This window comes from Gallus gallus, chromosome 13, assembly GCF_016699485.2.
Source record: "Gallus gallus isolate bGalGal1 chromosome 13, bGalGal1.mat.broiler.GRCg7b, whole genome shotgun sequence".
In the NCBI taxonomy this organism is placed as follows: Eukaryota; Metazoa; Chordata; class Aves; order Galliformes; family Phasianidae; genus Gallus; species Gallus gallus.
Genome location: NC_052544.1, coordinates 501,360 through 522,537, shown reverse-complemented (window position 1 = coordinate 522,537; position 21,178 = coordinate 501,360). Strand labels below are relative to the sequence as shown.

General features: G+C 46.3%; 1 protein-coding gene across 5 annotated transcripts in view; it reads right to left on the bottom strand.

Annotated features, from left to right (window-relative positions):
* Positions 1-21,178, bottom strand: part of NRG2 (neuregulin 2) — a 153,893-nt gene that overhangs the window by 36,493 nt on the left and 96,222 nt on the right. For 3 of the 5 annotated variants that reach the window (XM_015293545.4, XM_015293544.4, XM_015293546.4), the window contains exons 3-4: positions 14,110-14,228; positions 10,514-10,579 (exon numbers count right to left, since the gene is read on the bottom strand). In XM_015293545.4, the coding sequence (XP_015149031.1) occupies positions 10,514-10,579; positions 14,110-14,228 (185 nt within the window). The remainder of the gene's footprint in view (positions 1-10,513; positions 10,580-14,109; positions 14,229-21,178) is intronic. The other 2 variants (XM_015293547.4, XM_040647040.2) reach the window with 1 other exon arrangement.

Sequence of the window (21,178 nt, the reverse complement as noted above, 5' to 3'; positions counted from 1 at the left end):
CTGAGGGCTTGCCCTCCTCCAAGTTCCTAGCATGTCAGGACAAGATCATCCTTTTGGTAAGCTGTGTGGAGAAGTGTCCTTTCCCATCTCTCCTCTGTCCTCCTTTTCCACATGCATGCAATCCTGCACCAGCACTAGGAAGCCCAGAACACATTCTCAGAATCACAGAGCCAGGTGGCATGTTGCTGAGGCCTGATTTGCATCACAATGCTGGACCAAGATCCAGAGATTCTGCAGAGGACATTTCAACGATAGGAAGATGCTTCAATAGCTCCACATCTCCCAGAGGAAATGATTTTTCAGCTCATGAGGCAAATGCCCTTACTGTCCCCAGAACAGGTCCAGTGCAAATATAAATAACTCCATCTCCTCCTCTCCTGTTTTTGAGCACGTCTCTGTAATGCCTCTAGTTCTATTTCTAGAGACCAAGCAGAAATCTGGCATGATAAGGCAGCCAGTCCCGGTCTGTGCTAAGAAGGAGGAAGTAAGCATGACTCAAGTTTCCCTGGGTACAGATGCTTTTCCAAAAGCATCCATGGATTTCCTGCTGTGTAAAGTACAACTAAAATGGCGGTTGAGGATAGATAATTCCACCAACATTCCAAAGAATTCCCCACAAACACCCCTGAAATATGAAAACTCCCAAACTTCTGTAGGGAAATTCACTTCTTCCTTCCAATTAATCTTAGTAGGATCTCTTCCAATTCAGTTTAATGGGAACTAGAAACCAAAACCATCATAATGGCTTTGTAATGAGTCTGTACAATTTTTATAGCAGCACATTACTTCCATGATCAGTGCAGAACTGTTTGTTGAGGACTGAGGAGCTCTAAAGGATAGCATCTAGAGACTCTGCAAGGCCACCCCTTCAGCAGAGTACTTTACACCAGTGCTGCGTGATGTTTTAACACCAGAATGAGTTACGGTCCTGACCACTGAGAGATTCATCTGATTGGGATTATAATGGGATTTTCATCCAATTATAAACTATTTTCTTCTTTTAAACAGAATAAAAAAAGAGACTGACATGAATGAGGCTTGGGAAGTGCATGTTGCACATGTGCCAACAAGAGCTGTGTCTGTCAGAAAAAGAGGTGGTTGGTCAATACTCCTAGGAGCACCTTGTTGAAGTCATTATTTCTAAAATCCCATTTTCTGCAAGTACTGTATCTTTTCTTCCAGCAAAGCATAAGGTATTTTAAAACTGAGTCACAAAATCATATTCTGACAATCCAGATGTTCCAAATGCTAAGAAAAGGAGGTAGTCAGCTCAGGTTCTGGTTGAGACGAGTGTCATGAAATGCAAGCCGCTGTCAGAACAAAAGCTGAGCTCTACTGGTCAAACAAAAGCCCCAGCACGAGTCTGACAAGTAGGCAATGGTTAAGGAAGGACAGATCATCATTCAATGACAGTTTCCTTCTGGCCATCTAGGATGGGCAGCTCAGAGAACCTCAAGTCAACTGCAGTGCCTGAGATGGATTTCTCGTCCATGAATGCATCTAGCTGCTACTTGAATCTTGTAGCATCCACATTATTTGTGACAAGGACTCCAGTGTTATGTACACAATATTAAAAAATGCATCTCAATTTACTTCTTTGAAACCTGACCTTTTTTTAGCTCTTGCATGAGAAGAAAAGAGTGTTCGTTTCCACACATTTCCCCTGTGCTACCTGTGGCTTTGCAGGCACAGGCAGCATCTTCTTTGCCAGCTAGAGCACAATGATTTAGTAGCCTCCTACACACAGGTTACTTTGTTGTAATCCTTTTTGTGCCAACTTTGTTTCTACTTTTCCTGTTAGAGATGATGAGACCAGAACTGCAGGTAAAGTGTGGCCCAGGGATGCACACAGGGTTCATAATAATTCCCAATGTTCATTTTGAGATTAGACCTAATTAATTAGATTCCTTATTGATAATAACCCTGAAATCTCATTCCTCCATGGGAACAGTGAGTGCAGAGCTTCCAAAGGGGCTTGACTGTTCTGGGATATTGCTGAGGCCAGGATTTCATGTCCATGAGGCCAGAAGCCTCATGAAGCTAAGAAGAGTTAGTGAGGAACCTGCCAATCCAGGGAGCAGGAGCAGCAAGAAACAAAATGTCTTGCTCAGAAAATGTAATCACATCTGGTTTGCAGTGCGGCCCCCTGGGCTGCACATTACAGAGAAACACCTTGAAGCATAAGCATGGAGACCAAGGGGGATTTCAGTGGGTTTCCACCATACTAGCAGGATAATTCACAGACTCACAAGCGACTGCGTTCCATCACTGTATTTTGTGTGTAACTGTATTTCCTCATCAGCCTGAGCCACTAGAAATACCTTTGCAAATACCTGCTCCTGAGTCATCTGCAACTCAGTAACTGATGTCAGCAAAGTGAGTTCCATGTGCAGTTTATCTGCAGTTATGCATTCACCTCCCCTCCAAGCATCGCTCAGGTGTGCCTGGTGACCCTGAGAGACTTTCCGCAACTACAGCACCTTCATAGCCACACCAGATCAGGTAGATTTTACTCCCCGCTGACTGGTGTGATAGAATGAGGTCTTCATTCAACTTCCAGCACAACCCCATCTACACAAAAGGATTTGGAAAGTTATAAAATTACTGAGATAAATGAAGATCTGAGTAGGTCAGAGAGCGGTTTGGAGAAACAAGCACTTCAACAAATGAAGAGCAAGAAATATGGAGTGTGCATGAGAAATACTACAGAAAAGAAGTGGTACAATGAGACTAGTGGGAATAAGTATGGCAAGCCCTGAGACAGGGGCCTTTGTGAGCACGCAGGCCAACTGGTCACAAGGCTCTTGCAAGATGTAGCAAGGCCTGGAACAGCTTACCCAGCAAGTCTCCAGCCAGGCTCAGTCCTGGGGCTGAGACCAAAGGATAGGGATAAGGAAGTGAGGATGGGGAAAGAGGGCTGTCTCTGACTGATAGGACTGTGGATGACATGAAGCGCAACCAGGTTTTATTGTTGCTATTACTCACTAGAATACACACATGAGAGATTCAGAGCACTGTAGCCTTTCAGAGCATCTATCTTCCATAGCACACCTAGGCTATTCAGGGCTAACAGCATTAATAGGGCAGCAGTGAGGAGAGCCACAGGCACTGACATTGCCACATGGACTTCACTTCACATAATAAAGCAATAATCAGGCAAAATCAACATGGCTGCAAGAAGAGAAAGTGCAACTCTCCTCTCCTCTCCTCTCCTCTCCTCTCCTCTCCTCTCCTCTCCTCTCCTCTCCTCTCCTCTCCTCTCCTCTCCTCTCCTCTCCTCTCCTCTCCTCTCCTCTCCTCTCCTCTCCTCTCCTCTCCTCTCCTCTCCTCTCCTCTCCTCTCCTCTCCTCTCCTTTCCTCTCCTCTCCTCTCCTCTCCTCTCCTCTCCTCTCCTCTCCTCTCCTCTCCTCTCCTCTCCTCTCCTCTCCTCTCCTCTCCTCTCCTCTCCTCTCCTCTCCTCTCCTCTCCTCTCCTCTCCTCTCCTCTCCTCTCTTCTCCTCTCCCCTCCTCTCCCCTCCTCTCCCCTCCTCTCCCCTCCTCTCCTCTCCTCTCCTCTCCTCTCCTCTCCTCTCCTCTCCTCTCCTCTCCTCTCCTCTCCTCTCCTCTCCTCTCCTCTCCTCTCCTCTCCTCTCCTCTCCTCTCCTCTCCTCTCCTCTCCTCTCCTCTCCTCTCCTCTCTTCTCCTCTCCTCTCCTCTCCTCTCCTCTCCTCTCCTCTCCTCTCCTCTCCTCTCTTCATCTAAGCAGAAAGGACATCAGTGGTTATGTCACAAATCTTAAGCAACTCATATCAAGCATGTTGTTTAGGCTTTGTAGGAAACTTATCAGTCTGTTCTCAGAAATCAGGTGAAATATTCTGCTTGCAGTCTCCAAAGGGTTAATTAATGCAACTTGGACTATAACTTGCAGTTAATTTTTCACAAACTCCAGCTACTGTCGAGGAAAGCAGGGAGACAGAGATAGTTTCACTACTCTTTTTTTTTTTTAATAATGTTGACTAGTGAGTTCATAGAGTACAGACACTTAATTCTCTCAATATTTAGACATTCAGTTAGACAGATGAACTCAGATGGTCAGAGAGTGTATACAAATTGCCTGCTCTGTATATGCCTCATGTACTTACTGATAAAAAACAGAATTGCTGAGGTTCCTCTCAACATAGTTCATCCAACTCCTTGTCAGGGAAACATGGCTGAGAAGGTGTCTGGCCAACCTATTCCTCAGCTGTAGCAGTGCAATCCTGGAGTGAGCCACACTAAATCCATGATTTACTCTGATAAATACACAGACAGACCGCTGATCCTAACCATTCTCTCAGTGGCAGATTTCTGTACATTTGGTACAGCACTCTCTTCTCTCACTAAAAGTGAATGGAGGCTGGATGCTCATTGCTGCTATCTATACATAAAATGAGGGCTTGTGCAGACTGGGGCTTGTCTGGCAATGGATCAGTGACTCTAGAGCTCATAAAAATTCTGCTCCTTTGTGTTCCTGTGTGTTTATTCATTTGGAAATGTTCCAGCATTTACTCCTGCATTTTATTGAAATAGATCCTGCTGGAATTACCTTCCCATCTCCTGTGGGGATCATGAGGATCAAAAGCCAGACTAGAAGTTCACCCAAAAATACAAATGTCAGACTTCAGGCCATTCATCTGAGAGCAACAGATATGGCTGATCAAAACCATATGGGCAGCACTCCCCACATGTTCTATATGGACTGTTCACGTGCCTCACTGCATAACAAGTTTAAAGACTGAGAAGTGCTGAGGGACTGCCTGTTTCTGTGGGAGAGGTCCTGCAAGGACCTTGCATATCAAGGTGCATACACTGCAAGGTCTTGCATAATCAAAACCCCACCAGCTGCTTCTCCGAACTGATCTCTCCAGTTTTATCAAGTAGCTCTTCCTAGGCTTTTCTCTATGTTTTTCTCTATGTTTTAGCACTGGATCATTTTATTTTTCCAAATCTCCATCATCAACTGTAATAGCAGCAACATGATACTTTAGTGAGAGGATCTGCTCAACAACTTAAAAAGCAGGGCTAGTGCCAGCACAAATGCTTTACAGGCCAAGAGAAGCAATGTGACAAGACCACACGATGGAGTCAGACCAACAAGCAGATCACCTGGTACACAGCCTCCTTCTCCAAAGGCTGGCCATAATACCTTACTTCTTTAAGGGGATGTCAGCTTCCAACTCACGCTTTACTCTTCACAGATGGACTTCCCATCTGTGACTTTAGAGTCATAATGGCCTGTCTTAACATCACACCTTGAGTAGCAGGCAGAATGGTTAATTCAGAAATACACTGTGCAAAATAAGCAATGAATGTGATCTAACACAACACAGACACAGCACAGCTCTCTCCAAAGATCGACAGTGAGATCTCCGGCACATCCTCCTCAAGGTAACCATGCCTGCATACATGCAGGCTTCATTCAATTGCCAACCACACCTCCAACTCTGGACTCTAAATTTAGGCCTTTAAATTCTCTGAGCAAAGGCCACACCAGGACTTATTTTAGTCTAATCTGAAAACTGGTCTGTCCACATGACTCTTGGCAGACCAGCTTTTGTCTGATCCAGCTGTGCCCTGAGCTGGCTGGACACCCTTCCACTCCAAACCAACAGCGCCATGCTTGTGTTTGTATCAATAACTCTAGGAGAGTACAGTGCCTTTAGACCGGACTGACGTGGGGTGAACAGTGATTGACCTAACAATCGCTGTGCAGATCTGCCATGGCTATCCAGTAAAGACCATGCCAGACAGGCCTTGAAGGAGCATGAGGAGAATTGACTGAATCTTTATTATTATGAGCATCTTACTGTGGTAGATGCTCAAGTTTTCCTTCAGTCAGATATGACTTACAAACCACACCAGAAAAAAAGACACCACTGAGCCACTGTAACTGTGGCGGCCCACCAGGTTTATCACACCTGGGAGAGAGAAGCACTGAAAGAATTCCCATCACTTAGCCATGCTAAGCATTGGAGAAGGCAGTAAGCATGAGAGGGAGAGACTGAATGAGTCCAAGCTAAATCCAGTGACATCACCAAGATGCACAGAGAGGTGGACTTGGAGAAAGAATGGCTGTTTCACCTATTCTTCCATGACGATCTTTAAAGGGACTTAAGGGAGTGCTTATGATTCCCAGTGGTTGAATTAAAAGCCCCGCAATTCAATCCAGAGAGCCCAGCTTTCACCCAAGTGCATCACATTATCCACCAGCACAACTCAGCACTGCATGTCTTGCTCTGTCTTTCTGTCACCTGCTCCCAAATGTCACTATGCTGCAGAGCATCAGTGGAGTTAAATTAGATGGCCCAGAAAGCACTGCCCAGCCCACACAGGATAGCAAAGGGAAGGCATTCAGCCAGATTAGCTGGATAGTGTCCCAGACAAAGGGCACAAAGAGAACCCAGCTGAGCAGCTGCAGTGATCCACACATTGTTTTAGAGCACCTGCCCACCGCTGTCTGCAGGTATCCAAACTGCACTTCCTGCACCCAGCCTGTACTCTCCTTTTACCCTTAAGAGTTCACCTGTTTGTCCAAATGAAGGAAAGGGATTAAAGGAGAGCCCAGTAGCAGAAAACAAGCAAAAGGAGTTACCTCCCCTTTTCAGAGATTTCAAATATTACCTCACTTTCTAAAAATGAGACGTTGGTAAAGTTTTAGTATCTTCATCCTGCATAGACCTTACATCTCAGAATGCTTTACAAATTGCTCTGAACTTCATTCCATTTCTGTCTCTGTTAGAATGTTTCTGAACATTGATAATGATTCTTATTCTGTTTACCAAGCAGGTCTGTAGGCACAGACTCCAGAACCCTGTCTGGCTGCTTCACGCTGCACAGTGACAGGATCACATTACCATTTTGAGTACTCTGGATGTTGGAATGAGTATAAAGGATATTTCTCTTTTCATCACAGCACACGATCAAGTTACCCCATCCCTGCAAGTTCCTGCTTGTGAGCTGAGCCACCATAGCCACTCAATGCACAGCCTTAGCCTGTGACAAACACAGGACAATATGTCTTATTTAACCTTTCTTTCATGATGGACAAGGCTACTGCAACTATCTTATGCTCATGGGCTCATCAGGAAGGTTCCTTGATAAGAGCAGCAGATATGTCTTCTCTTCTAAGCCCCACTGCTTTTTTAAGTAAGCATCTCTGTGGCTGCTCTAGTCCAGCAACAGTCAGACACAAGTATATATTCAGAGAAGGGGAAAGACAGCTGTATCATGGCAAAATACATAACATCACAGAAACAATTTCTCAGACATCAGAGATTTCCCTTTGGAATCTGGCCTTCAGTGTCTGGCTTGACTATGTGGACTAAAGTTGCTTAAGATTGACACTACACCTCTATGACCACGCCAGCTCACATCACTCCATGGCACAGCTTGTTACATCTGCTAAATGGCTCTGAACATCTCACCTGAAGGTGTTACACCACTGAAGGAGTGGTGCCCCACGCATGTACCCCACAGTGGGTATAGTACTCCCCCCAGCTATACTGTTGCCCCCACATGAGCTGGACTGGGATGGAAGGCAGATTTGAATCCAGATCAGTTGAGTTTGCTGGCTTTAGTCCCACATCCACACTAACATCAGGATTGTCTTTACAACAGAAACACCATGAGATTCCTGGGTTTCTCTTTACAATCATGAGATCTGTGAGGCCATAACAACCAGGGCCCTGTCAAAGGGAGCCAGAGGCCCTGCTGCAGGCTGCACACAGGCAAACGGAACAGTAGCTGGGGAAGAGATCCCAGGTACACCATCATAACATTTCTAAGAGCTAATGGTACAGGCTTGCTCCCATGCACTTTGTAGCTTTACATCAAGTGCCAGATAGCCAAGGGAAGATATTGAGATAGAAAACAGTAGGACAAAAAATAGACTTCCAGAGAAAAACATTAGCCAAGAACAGAGACAGAACACCTTGGAGATGTGGGCTGTGTTTTGAGTTCTGTCAAGGCATCTAAACCTGCCTTGTGCCAAGTATGCAGCAGTAATCAGAGGTCTGTAGCCACTGTTGAAGAGGAGGGAAGCAGAATTTGTTGGCAGTTGCACTTACAAGGTGGTATCTAACAGTACTTAAAAGCCTAAACAATACTTCAAAGGGGAAATATGGGCAGAAAGGGAGTGATGTGCCCAAGCTGCCAGCACAAGGTACACTCCCTTCCCAAGGAACTACAGCTATCACCAAGCTCCAGCTCACATAGCGCTGTCTTAAGATAGTGTTTAAAATCCAGTGGATTATTTTCAATAATCAAGTGAAAAAACGAGAGGTGAGAAAACTTATGACTACAGACAAGCTTTTGGATATAGACATGTACAGTAAACGCAAGAACTTTGTAAGAATGAGATACTTATCACCCTTCCAGATCATCAGAACTCACAACATCTTCATTACTTCCCCATATGTTAGACACATGCAGTTCTGTGATAGACCAGCAGTGATCATGCATGAAAATCAGTGATAATATGTTTTCAGCTTAAAAGCTGAGAGAGATCATAAAAAAGGAATGTAAGAAAAATAGTTAATAACAACTTTATGTCTGGAGACCATCTCTTCATATCAGTAAGAAAAAAGCAGACAGCCAAGCAGGCATTACCACACTGAGAGAGCAGAGGAAAAAAGTTTTTCCAAAAGAGAAAGTTCTGTGCAGGTCACACAGCATTTTTGCATGTTTCCTTTCTATTGCTGAAATTCTGCTTTCAGTGTAATGAGGATATATCTAATGTGATGAAAATGTACTGTACGGAGCTACATTGATGAGCACAAAGGAAAAATCCTGGGGGAAGATGGTATATCAATGCTGCTACATCCCAGCATGATGTGACCAGTGCAGTGGAAGGCTAAGAACAATGAAGGAGCAAATCACAGAATCAGAGAATCACAGGATAATAGAAAGGTCTGTGTTGGAAGGGATCTTTAAGATCTTCTAGTTCCAACCTCCTGCCATAGACAGGGACACGTCCCTCTACACCAGAATGTTCACAGCCCCATCCAGCCTGGCCTTGAACACCTCCAGGGTGGGGGCATGCACAACCTCACCCGGCAACCTGTTACAGTGTCTCACCATCCTCACGGTAAAGAATTTCTTCCTAATATCTGGTCTAAATCTACCCTCTTCCAGTTTAAAGTCATTTCCCATCATCCTGTCTCTATCTGCCCTTATAAAAGTCCCTCTCCAGCTTTCCTGTAGGCCCCCTTCAGGTAATGGAAGGCCACCGTAAGGTCCCCCCAGAGCCTTCTCTTCTCCATATTAAAGAGCTCCAGCTCTCTCAGCCTGTCCTCATAAGGGAGGTGCTCCAGCCCTCTGATTGTTTTGTGGCCCTCCCCTGGACCTGCTCCAACAACTCCATGTCCTTCTTGTGCTGAGGACCAGGACTGGACACAGTACTCCAGGTGGAGTCTCTCAAGAGCAGAGGGGCAGAATCACCTCCCTCGACCTCCTGGTCAAATGTTAAGCATAGTGTTCTAAGCAGAAAATCTTTTAGAATCATATTTCCTTTAAAATCATAAAAATGGAGCTTACCAAACAGAAAACATCCCTATAAAATCTGGAAAGTGGAATTGTCAACACAGAGGTGCAGCCAGCTGCACTGTCAGCTCAGCAGCTGGAAAGGAGATACAGCACAGATGTGGAAATGCCTGCTTGGTCCTCGGCTCACCCTTGGACAGGCTCCTGGTGGGCTGTCCAGCGTGCTGATGCTCTCTGCGAGCTGCAGTGTCCCTGAGCAGGGAGAGGCTCTCCATCACAGAAATAATACGTCCCAGGAGAAGAAGACAAGCCAACAGCCTGGCTCCCAGATTTACACTTGTATACATTGCTCTGTGCTTTGATTTTTATTTGTGTGTGCCTATTTTCTACTGCACTCATGACAACTAAATCCAAGGGAATGCTAAACAGCAGTTCCACCAAATCAAATAAAATCAAATGAAATAATCAAATCAAATCAAATCAAACATTTTGGGAAATCTTTTATTGTTTTCTGGAGACTCGAGCAATAATGTGACAGCAGAAAGCAGCTGTATTTTCTGCCTCTTTCTTTTGACTTATTCTTAGGAGCCTTATGTCTCCTTTCTTGTATCCTGTAGCCTGTTTTGTTTTTTGTTTTTTTCACCTACACTCAAAAAGTTAAAATAAAATAAATCCCTAGATCAAAGGTTGCAACAAGCACATCTTAGAAGTATCAATAAATCCATGCACTGGATGACCTACAGACACTTAAAATCCACCACCAATTTTAAGTAGCATGTTCTTCAAGCTGCCGTTACAGTACTTATTAACTTCCCCCTCTCCTAGATGGACACAGCAATACAGATTATATTTTGAAAGATTTAGTGGAAGATTAGGGCTTTGGGAGAAATCAAAGAGAAGTAGCGATTAAAGAAGATTCCAGGAGGCAATCAAGCATTTATGCAATTTGTCTCATAAAAACAAAACAAATAAGGGGAAAGAAGCTGTATGGGAGTTGGGGTGGAGAGGTACTTACACTCTTCTTCCATAACAACTATTTTAGTTTCTGAGGCTGGTAAAACTTGTGGTGCTTTCGTTGTTCCTGGGGAAATTAAGGTAAGAAAGTAGTGAACAAAATATCTAATTTGAACAGAGAAGATTGGGCTTAGCTATGCAGGGAGGAGGACAAGAGCAGGTGCTGCTGGGTGGAATGGGCTGAGGAGGCTGCTGACATGTTAGTACTGGCAAGGGGATGCGCAGATGGATAACTGGGGGAGAGGCAGACAAACACATGTCCCTACAGGGGGACGGCACAGCACATGTCGGTCCCCTCACCGTAAAGGGACTTATGCCACCTGGGCATCTATCATGATAAAAAGGCAGAAAGGGCAGAAAAGACCCAGGGTTCACTGGGTGTACGATGAGTGAAACTGCCACAGGTTTTCACAGCCCTGATAATCGCGAGAGTGCAAAGATCACAGCAAAACAGGGAGAAAAATGTGGAGCTTAAGAAAAGTTGAGATGGGCTCATGATGGCAAGCCTCCACCCCGTAAGTATCTGCAGCTCTGCAACACAAAGTAGTGCTCTTACAAGGGATGGAGGAGCTGGAAAGAGATGAATGTCAAGGACAAAGATAGTGTGGGAGCCCAGCACATGGAGTGATTCCCTCCTCCAGTGCAGGAGGCTGGGAAAGTCCACTGCCCACAGCCACTAAGGCAGCTGTCAGCAAGAAGCCCCTTCTGGATCAAAGCCCCTCCGGACCACCAGAGGTAGGGAGGAGAAAGCACCAGGAGGCAATGCTGTGTGGAGACACGGTGGTGAGGCCACCAGGAAAACTGAAATACAAGGGAAGCAAAAAGGCCTGTAGGAAAAGTTTTCCTGGAGTTCTTAGCAGAGGGGGTGGTGGGGCATTAGTCAAGGAGCTGCCTAGAAATTTTCTGAGGAAAAAGAGTCTGAAACTGTCACATCTCACCTATGCTCTCATTCCCACTTGTGATGCCAATATTACACTACCAATAGAGAGGACTGGGAAATGGGACGTTTTTCTAAGAAAGCATCTAATTTACCTCAAAGTAATAAACATCTGAAAAGAGCACCAAAGCACAACATGTTTTGATGAAACCCAGAAGCATTTCCTCAGAAACCAACACCCTTCCAAAGCTTTTCAAAGGGAAAGCTTCTATTTCCAAGCTGGGTATTTTGTGGAAATTCCGGAATTGCAGAGGAGGGATAAGCTGCTGGGTTTGGCCAATGGGCATTTTCTAAGAGACAGGGGGCCATGGCACCACAGCCACTCTCTTTCTAAGGAAAATCTCTTTTTGATAGGGCATTTTCAGTGATTTGAGACAGATATACAGGACTAAAGTGGTTCTTTGTGGAAGTGATAAAGGCTGAAAAGTTGTAGTGCAATAGGATACAGCAATGAGTACTTTGCAACAGCAACGCTGCCTCATCAGTCTGAGAAATGTTTGCCAGCAGAGATATCCTCATCCACAGACACAAGGGCCTCACCTGTGAGCACCTCTGCTAGCCAGGACCTGGGGGGCTCAGGAGCCTCCACCCCCCAAAGGACCCTGTCCCCAGGGATGAGGCAGCAGTGACAAAGTTGAATAGAGAAGCAGAATAAACAGAAGCAGCGATAGCTAGAGTGAGCTTCAGGGAAAGAGGGAGGCTTCGAGGAGAGGGAGATTGTGCACCTGTGATTAATTGCTGTCAACTCGTAGGGCTGTACAGAGCAGAGCTGAGATGCAGTCAGAAAAAGCGCAAAGAGTAATGCAGGCAGGGACAGAAGAGCATACATGGGTTCAGAGACAAGTGGATACCGTGGGAAGCTTTCTATTGAAAGGTATCACAGAAGAAGGGAGTGTGTAGAAGGGAGGTAAGGAAAACTTCCCAGGCCCCAGAAAGGCCCAGCAGTATGGGCACTGTGGAAGGAAAAGGGCAGATTCCATAAGCAAGTACACAGGCACAGATGAATGGTGCTCTACCCTGAGGAACACCGGGGAGAAGCAACAGAAGGGCACAAGCAAGCAGCAGAGTGCCAAAAGCCTACAGTGATCAACAACATCTTGTTTACCTTTGCAAAGGACCACAACTAACGTTTAATTGCAAATACCTGCTCTCCTGCCAGGTGATCTGCAAACAGCAGCAGCGAGGTGTGCGTGCCGCTCAGCTCAAAAGCCAAAGATGGATTTTCAAGGTTGCTTAGAAAACAGATTCATCAAGACCCCACCAGAAGCAGGGCACACCAGGCTATCTTTTATTTACTGGATCTTCAGCCCCTTGCAGAATGCATCTCCCACCAGGTAAAGGTGATTTTTATGTCTCTTTGATTGCTTTTGTACTTTCAAATCATTACTGGGCAACTCGAGTGTGTCCTCACACTCCCTGCAATACAAGTGACAGCCACCTGCTCCTGCCCTGGCCAGACAGGAAGAGTTATACCTGGGAGCTGTTGCAGCCAGATGTGCATTGCCCTAATGCTGTGAGCAGCATGCACGATGACGCAGCGGGCACTGCTCCATCAGTCTTCCTCTTTTGCAAGGGCTGGAGGAATGGAGGAGGTGTGCAGGGCTGTGGTGGCAGGCACTGGCTGTGCTGCATGCAACGGGTTGTACACACAGCTCCCAGCCCAACAGAGCTGTTCAAATCATGATGGGACAGCCAGAGCATGAGTCAGAGAAAAGGAGTGGCACTGCCTCTGCTGGCTTGCTCTGGACACCTCCCCTGTCATGATCAGAAAGAAAGCAAGGCTAACTTTCCAGGTCTGAGCACGGGCTGCCTCCCCCAGGTACTGCAAGCACTGGCTTTGTGCAGGAGTGAAACTGAGGGGGAGGTATGCAGTATTCCAGCCTCACAAAGGATCCAGGACTGCAGACGTTGCTGAGGCAGAGGTTGACAGAGAAAACAATGCCAGAAAGCAGTGGGAAAAAGGTACCTTCCATCACATGTGACCAGTGCTATTCAGAGCGCAGCAGCAGTGAAACTGGACTGTGCCAAAGGGCCAGATGGCAGAGCTGGGGCCCCTGCAGCAGCCATTGAATGGCAGGAGGAAGAGCTGAGGCAACAGAGCTCACAGCAGCCATCTCTCCACTGCTCACACCCTCCCGGCTTCTGGCAACCAACTGCAGGGACTTTCAGAGCCACAGGGTGCATCCAAACCATCGTGTTAAGCAATATAATTATGATGACCAAGATAATAATAAAACCACCTAACCTCAGACTCCATCTGCTGAGCTCTAAGAGATGGAGCACACATTCTAGGATGAAAACCAGAAGCAACTTCACTCATCACAAAGCTATGGTTTAATTACTTGTCATCTGGTAGGTTTTGCTTCTCAGAAATTCTTTAAAAAAATAAAACATCAAGCCCATCAGCTTTCTTTCTTCCTTGCCCTTTTTAAAAAATACATAGACTGTAAGTTTATTTAAAATGTAAATGAACCACATTGCCAGTGACAGATAACAAAGATAAACATTTATGCTAAGCTTCATTTTTCTTATCTCCCGAGATTGTTTTACTTGATATCCTGAAAGCATGAAACGAAATACAAGACAGATCACCTGCAGAACCTCCCGCTTTCTGCTTGAATGACAGATGGCTCAAGACATTTGCTGACTTCTTCACTTACCACTTCTCACATTCAGGCTGCCTTTTGCGGTGTCTTTCCCTAAAATGTTCTCCGCTTCGCAGCTGTACTCCCCAGCATCTTCCAGCTTCACCTTGTTGAACTGCAGTCTGGAAATCTTTCTGTTGAAAAGTATAGCAGACATTTCTTACTCAATTGCTAACCATCCTCATGAATTGATAACCATTCCTGGCCCTGCTATGCTGCCTGGTAAGTTACCCCTTCTGCAGGAGATGGTCCGCCTGATCTCACCAGCTGATCAGGATTCAAATGAGACTCTTCCCAGGAATCACAGCCATCGTGATTTCCTAATTGAACATCTCCCTTTGAACCCACTGCTCTTAGCCTGACGCCATGGTTTGGTCTGACATCTGCTCCCACTCTTAGGAGGGCCACATATGGAACGTCAAGAAGTCTTGTGAGGGGTTGAACCCAAGACCCCAGCTCCCCAGCACACAGACCTGCACCGAAGAAAGGCTACTTTACAGAAGAACACCAGGATCTGACTGCAGGAAGGAGAGCAGCAGCATGTTCTGCACCTTAGCAAGGAGGTTGAGCAGCTCAGCTGCTGTGGAGTGCCTCCCTGGCCATGTACAGCAGTGCTGCACACTCAAACCCCCATGCTACAGTTATGGGATAATGTACCCATGCATTCCAGCCTGCAAACCAAAGCCCTGAGGTTTGACCTAGACAACTATCTTGTAGCTTTCTCTGGGCAAACAGGGCAAGCACTGTGTCTTCCCCAAATCCACTTCCTTGTGCACTACAGGCACATCGGGCTGACATCCACATGATCATCTTATTGACCAGAAGCACCTAGGAAGAGCAGAAGGTGATGTAAGTGATGACTGCTCACATGTCCTAACAATCCATGCCCTGTGCTTTGTGGGAATGGGAGCTGCACAGGGCAGAGCTCTGTGGTGGTACAGTGGGGTACACTTTCCCTCCACCTGGCTCATGTCTCATTTTCCAGGATGTCTCTCTGACAACAAGACAAAACCCTTTGTTAACTAGTTTGACAGAGATCAACCAGCCTTCAACACACACAAAAGACCACTCATGAAACCACAAGGGAAATCCCTCATCAGACCCTCTTTTACATTTCCTTCTGGTTCAGACAGCTTATTAAAAAAAACACCCTATGCTCTCTTCTGGTGAGAATATCTCCCTCTGCTTCCTACCCCAAGCTCTTGTCTCAGGTCTGTGTCATACAGTCACTTGACAGAGAAGCTTGAAAGCACTGGCAGATTTAAAAAGATGTCCCACTGGCCTATGCTGCTGAAGGCAAAATTCGTCTAAAGTGGAAAACCATTATCTTTGGAAATATTTACAACATTACATATGTCATCTAGGAAGGACTTTGGGCTGTGCAAATGATTTTCCATGGAAAGTCCTTCACAGAAGTGCACTGACATCTCTTCAACACCCTGACATGCTGCTCTACTGGGAGCCATGGTGCAAGGACACGGCACGAACATGTCACTCGCTGTGTTAGCAAATGAAAAGCACTTGAGATGACTTGGTACAGCTCCTGTGATACAGGCAATGCCCTGTTCCACAGGATGTGGTCAAGCATTCAATTACAAGAGTTTTGGCCTCATGTGGAACAATTTTTAAATGAATGTTGACAGCGTGTCTCCTGAATTCCACTAATCCTAGGTCTCCCCTACTCCACAGTGCAAAGCCAGTTATCTGGGCCAACACGTTCAAATGTGGAGGTCTAAACCAACAGGCTGATGCAAAGACTTGCTGGGGAGATCTGACAGGCACTGGATTATGGGCTTTGGCCTTATGGGGCTGTAGAAACCAGTGCAGGACCCCATTCCCCTCTCCCTCCACAGAGATGGGTGTACATCAGTCAGCGAAGGGTCAAGGCCAGGTCCTGAAAGCTGAAAGCATTAACGAACATGCTGCCTGCAGCTGCTGGAGAACAGTTTTTCAATTGATTATTGGCTGCGCCGTGATCTCATATGCACAGCACGTTTTGCCTCGTGCAGTAACTGAAAAAATGCACTCTGTATCACCCATGTCCGTGATAAAGGTTTTTAAATTCCAAATATACAAATCAGTAAGTTATTTAGTGACACAAAAAGCTAATGAAAGGGGTCATACTTGACAGATTCATCTCCACTAACAGGATGACAGACATGTGGTCTTTTACCTGGAACTGGAAGAGAATGTGAGCAGAATATAAAGCAATGCTGGTATTTATAGAACCTCGGTATCAAGGTGAAACCAAAGAGGATTATTTTGTTTTAATGCACAAGACCGTTGTACTGCCAAAGGAGATTATTTTTTTTTCCTAACACAGCTTGTTGGATCTGTCCCGGATTGCAAGATTCCCTTAAAAAAAATACAAGAGCTTTTTTTTGGGGACCAATGACCTCAACAGTACAATGTATAATGTCAGACAACAGACCTAGGGGAGCGAGATGAAAGGTACAGAAGAGGATGAGATTTAATGTAGAGCATAGCCACAACAAAATGAAATTTCCTCTTCCAGTAAGCCCTGAAACAGTCAGAGAATTACCTTGTTTCAGAGCACCAGTCTGAACCTTTTAAACACATGAGTCATAGAATCATAGAATTGCTTGAGTTGGAAGGTACCCCAAAGGCCACGCAGTCCAACCCCCTGCAGTGCACAGGGACACCCACAGCTCCATCAGTGCTCAGAGCCCATCCAACCGGATTTTGGCTGTCTGCAGGGATGGGGCACTGTCACCTCTCTGCGCACCCTGTGCCGGTGCCTCACTGCCCTTATTGTAAAAAACTGCTTCCTTATATCTAATCTAAATCTCCCCTCTCTTAGTTTGAAACCATGAATAATGACTCTTCACAAGATGAACTCCACTGAAGATGTGAGAGAAATTAGGCCTTACATGACCTGTGCGTGGCAGAGAGAAAGATGACCAGTCCGTCTCCGTTCCATTTTACTACTTTCACATGCTTCTGAAATACCTCAAATCTGCTTAGGAAATTGATTTTGCAAGTTTGCATTCTTCCTCCTGCTGCCTGGAGGGCAGACATTTTGTTTCTTTGATGACTGAGGTGTATTTGAAAAGAAGTGCCAAGTAACAGCACTAGGAGGAACCTTCCACAGTTCCCTGTCCCCTGCTGCCTTTCTGGGCTGTGTTCCCTGGGGATGCTGGCCCCTGGGACAGCCCCGCTGCTCTCCTCCTGAGATGCCTGGCTGCCAGATGATGCCATTCTTCTGGAGGAAGGCACTGCCGTGGGCTGTTTGTTCAGTGAAAGGGCTGGGGTCATTGACAGATGCCATCATTTCAGTGTAGTGTAACACTGTTGACATTTCTGTACTCCAGGGGAAAATCTGCCTCATTGTATTTTCTGACCCTCAGCACATATGACTTAGCCACGCACTAATTACCTCCTGTAGCGCCAATGGAGGAGTGAGCCATGGAGAATAGGTTGTCTGCAAGCTCTGGGGGATGGAATCCACAAGGAGCCCTTCAGCCTGGCCAGAACAGGATCCCCAAAATACCTTTCCAGCCAAGAGAACAAGTCCCCCAGAGGGCAGTTCGGAGTGCCAATCTCCAGACTACAATGGGAAGCAGGGAGAGCAGCCCTTGGCCAAGACATACACAAAGATCCTGGCAAGTCCTGGCCAGGAAGGGTGGCCCCATTTGCTGTAATTTAGACATCTCAGAGTTAGACACCGAAATACGAGCTTGGGCCCTGAGGCCTCCTGTACAGTGAGAGGAAAAGAAACAGGCGCTTCATCCCGCCCAGGAAGGAACTTTTTGTGACAGGACTCATGTTCCCACCAGCACTTTGGTTAGCTTGAATCATTTTTCTCCTCCTCCCTCCTGCCAAGTGGAAACTGGACCTGCTTCCCAGGCCACCTCCTCACAGAGCTGTGCACCTCGGTGCTTGTGGACACCGATCTGTGTGTCTGTGAGGACTCGGTGAGCCCTGCATGAGTTCAACTGCTTCTGCATCAAGCAGGACAAAAATAGCTCTCGGATTACTACTATTGTAGTATTTTATGAGTCTTCTAAAAATAGAGGAGCTAACACAGAAGTAATAAAAAAGTCAAGGAATTAGCTGGTGAAGAGAACTGGAAGACTATGCCTTATTTGGCCTCTGCATTGTCAATGAAAACTGCCCATAGTAAAAACACGTGAGATCCTAGGAAAAGGACATTTTTAAATGTGACTCTCACAAAGGGCATTTAATAGACTGCTGTGGTTACCTATTAACTCCTTTCCTCTCTGAACAGACAGCCAGGGCAGGCAGCACAGCAGTGCTGTAGAGAGCACAGGGGCTGGCACTGTGCCACGAGCACTGCTTGCACACCCTCCAACGATTCAGTTGGTGCCTATGTGCTGTTCTGGCACTCTGTACAATGGTGAATTTGCCCTGAGAAAGTGGGTTTATGGCTGGCAAGAAGATCCAGCCCTTCAGCTTACAGTCCCGAAGCACTGTCTGGCAACAGCCTGCCATCAGCAGCTCTGCTGGCCAGAGCAGGGGCTCTCAGTGTCCCTGCCTCAGGGAACACATTCATCTTCCCCAGCAAGCAGTGCGAGAAAATCAGGTAGGAGAGTTCAGTGCAATGTGAAGCAGACCAAGGATGGCCATGGCAAAGCAGCTCTGCCAGACAGGGCAGAAGTGGCAGCCAGGACCATCCTCTCGCCTGCACAACCAGATGGAAACAGCCCCAAACTCTCCCCTGCCCTCAATTACAAAGCAGCGCAACAGTGCTGGGCAAGCTGGCTGTGCTTGTGGTGCCTGAGAACAACACATGGCTGTGCTGGCTGCTATGAACTCCAGGGCATGATCTGGCTAGTTCAGGATTAGCTTTAAAACAGTGAATGAGAAAGGGTGAAAAAAAAAAAGCAACCCTCAAGCAAAGCAATCAAATAAGATGGATAAGAAAAGGAAGGTTCAGACTTCTCAGCTCAGCTGCCATCCCTCCTGTAGTGGGCAAAGTTCTCCTTCCTCCTTCCCTCACACAATCACCTGCCCTGCTCAGGGTTTGACTGCTGGGACCGTGGGAGAAGTGAGAGATAGCGAATGTCCCTGTGGGGGCCCAGGGCAGGACCAACCATCCCCAGACCCCCTTTGCCTGATCTCTCCTACCCCTGTCCCCCAACATTAAAGCGCTGTTCTAACCTGAAAAGCAGATTTGCCCCTTCTCTGCTCAGCAGTGTTGTTCTCTCTCTGTGCCCAGGCTTGGGGCAGGCTGATTTTAAAAGGAAGACTCAACCAGTCCTCACTCTGCAGAGCTGACACTGACACTGGTCTGAGTGCTGGAGTCCCTTCTGGGTCACACAGCGTCAGCAAAAAGGAAGATCAATAAGTACAATCCAAAGAGCAGGGTCACTTGTGCAACCCCCTCCATCCTCCCATTCAGCACTGGGCTGTGTCTGTGCTGCCATGGCTGTCCAGGTACCATGAAGAGGTGCAGGGCAGCTGGGGCAGTGAAATCCAACCACACGCCTGGAGTGGATTTGTGGTCACTAGGCTGAGAGACAAACCTCTGTGTGCTGCTGCCCTTGTGCTGGCAATTCTGTGGCAGCTGCCAGAGCATGAAGGCAAGACATACATAAAAACGGATTTTTGGTTAAGGCTGATGAACCTTCTCATGTCACAGCGGATTCCCCTGGTTTTCTTGTCCTGGAATTCATGGCAATTGATCCATCCCATGGATATTTTGAAGAATTTTCCTCAAGCCCCAATGCCAAGGTTTGAATACCTTTTGGGAGAATGTAGATCACGGAACAGCTCAGAGCAGGCTCTTTCCCACTTTGTTATGACATCTCACATGCATGCTAGCAGCCTCTCAGGAACCAGGGACCTCACAGTACCAAACACAGAACAGACACTTCTCTGTTCAAAAAGCAAATATCTAAGTAGGGAGACAGGAAACCTCAGATAGGGATGCAGTTAGGACAGTATGTAGAGGCCTCACTACATCAGCAACAGAACTACAGCTATTTCTGTAGCTGGGAGCAGAAGAAAGGGTTGGTGCTGCTGGGGGGGAAGGTATAGAGGTCCTCATTTGGAAGAGTATCACATGTTAGATGGAAGCTGATAGGACGGGCAACTCAGAGGTGGGACTAAAACGTCAGGGATTGCCAGACCTGGGAGGAAGGCCAGAGAGAGCCTTTAAAGCAAAACCAGATAGCTTTAAGTCAGGGGAGGCAGGAAGAGAGGTGTCATATAAAAAGCAGCAGTCTTTGGTGGAAGCTCTTCACTGAGCACAGCAATGGAGATCAGCAAAGCTAGGCTGGAAGTATTTAGATCAGAGAAAAGCATGCCTCTCAAGAACAGACATAAGATCATGGAAAAGCAGCATGGAACAGCACCTTTGGATGGACAGACTCCTTCAAAACCTCTGTGAAACGTATCATGATTATATTACACAAGGTTGTACAAGAGACTCAGTTACAGTTTTGAGGCTCCTTTCTGAGTCTGGAGCATTTGGGACATCATTCATTTCTTCTTAAGTCTTTTTTTTTCTGCAGCTAGTGTGTGCCACAGATCCTTGCCAGTGCCTTGATACATGGCATATAAGGAGAACCAAACTAATTTATGATTGTGGGTATACAATGTGCTATCCCAGATGAACTGCCTGTGGCCTCAGCCACCACCCCAGCCTTTATTCCCCAGATGCCAGGTAAAGCATTAAGCTGGATGAATGCGATTTCAATTGATGTTTCAGTGAGAGTTTCCAGCCTAAGTTGTGTCACTGTGCAGCTGCAAGGGACTAAGATTAGATAGGGAGAGGATTTTTTTTTTTTAACCAGTCAACATCATTGGAAAAGAAGAGAGAAAATTTCAGGCACATAAACCTCCTTCCATGGCTATGTTTGCATACACCATGAGTTGAAGCCTCTCAGCATCTGGCCATAACTTGTTAGTCACTATAACTCACTCGTGCTTGATCAAATGCCCATTCTCTGAATCTGTCATGAGTCCCAACTTGCAGGCTTTGTGTATTGTTCTAGCTCAAGATCCAACTGCTTCTCTTTTCAGTTCTCAAGTTCCCTGGTTGAGTACCAGGTGCGTTGGCCAAAATGATGTCCATCACCTCCTTTAAAACAACAAACAG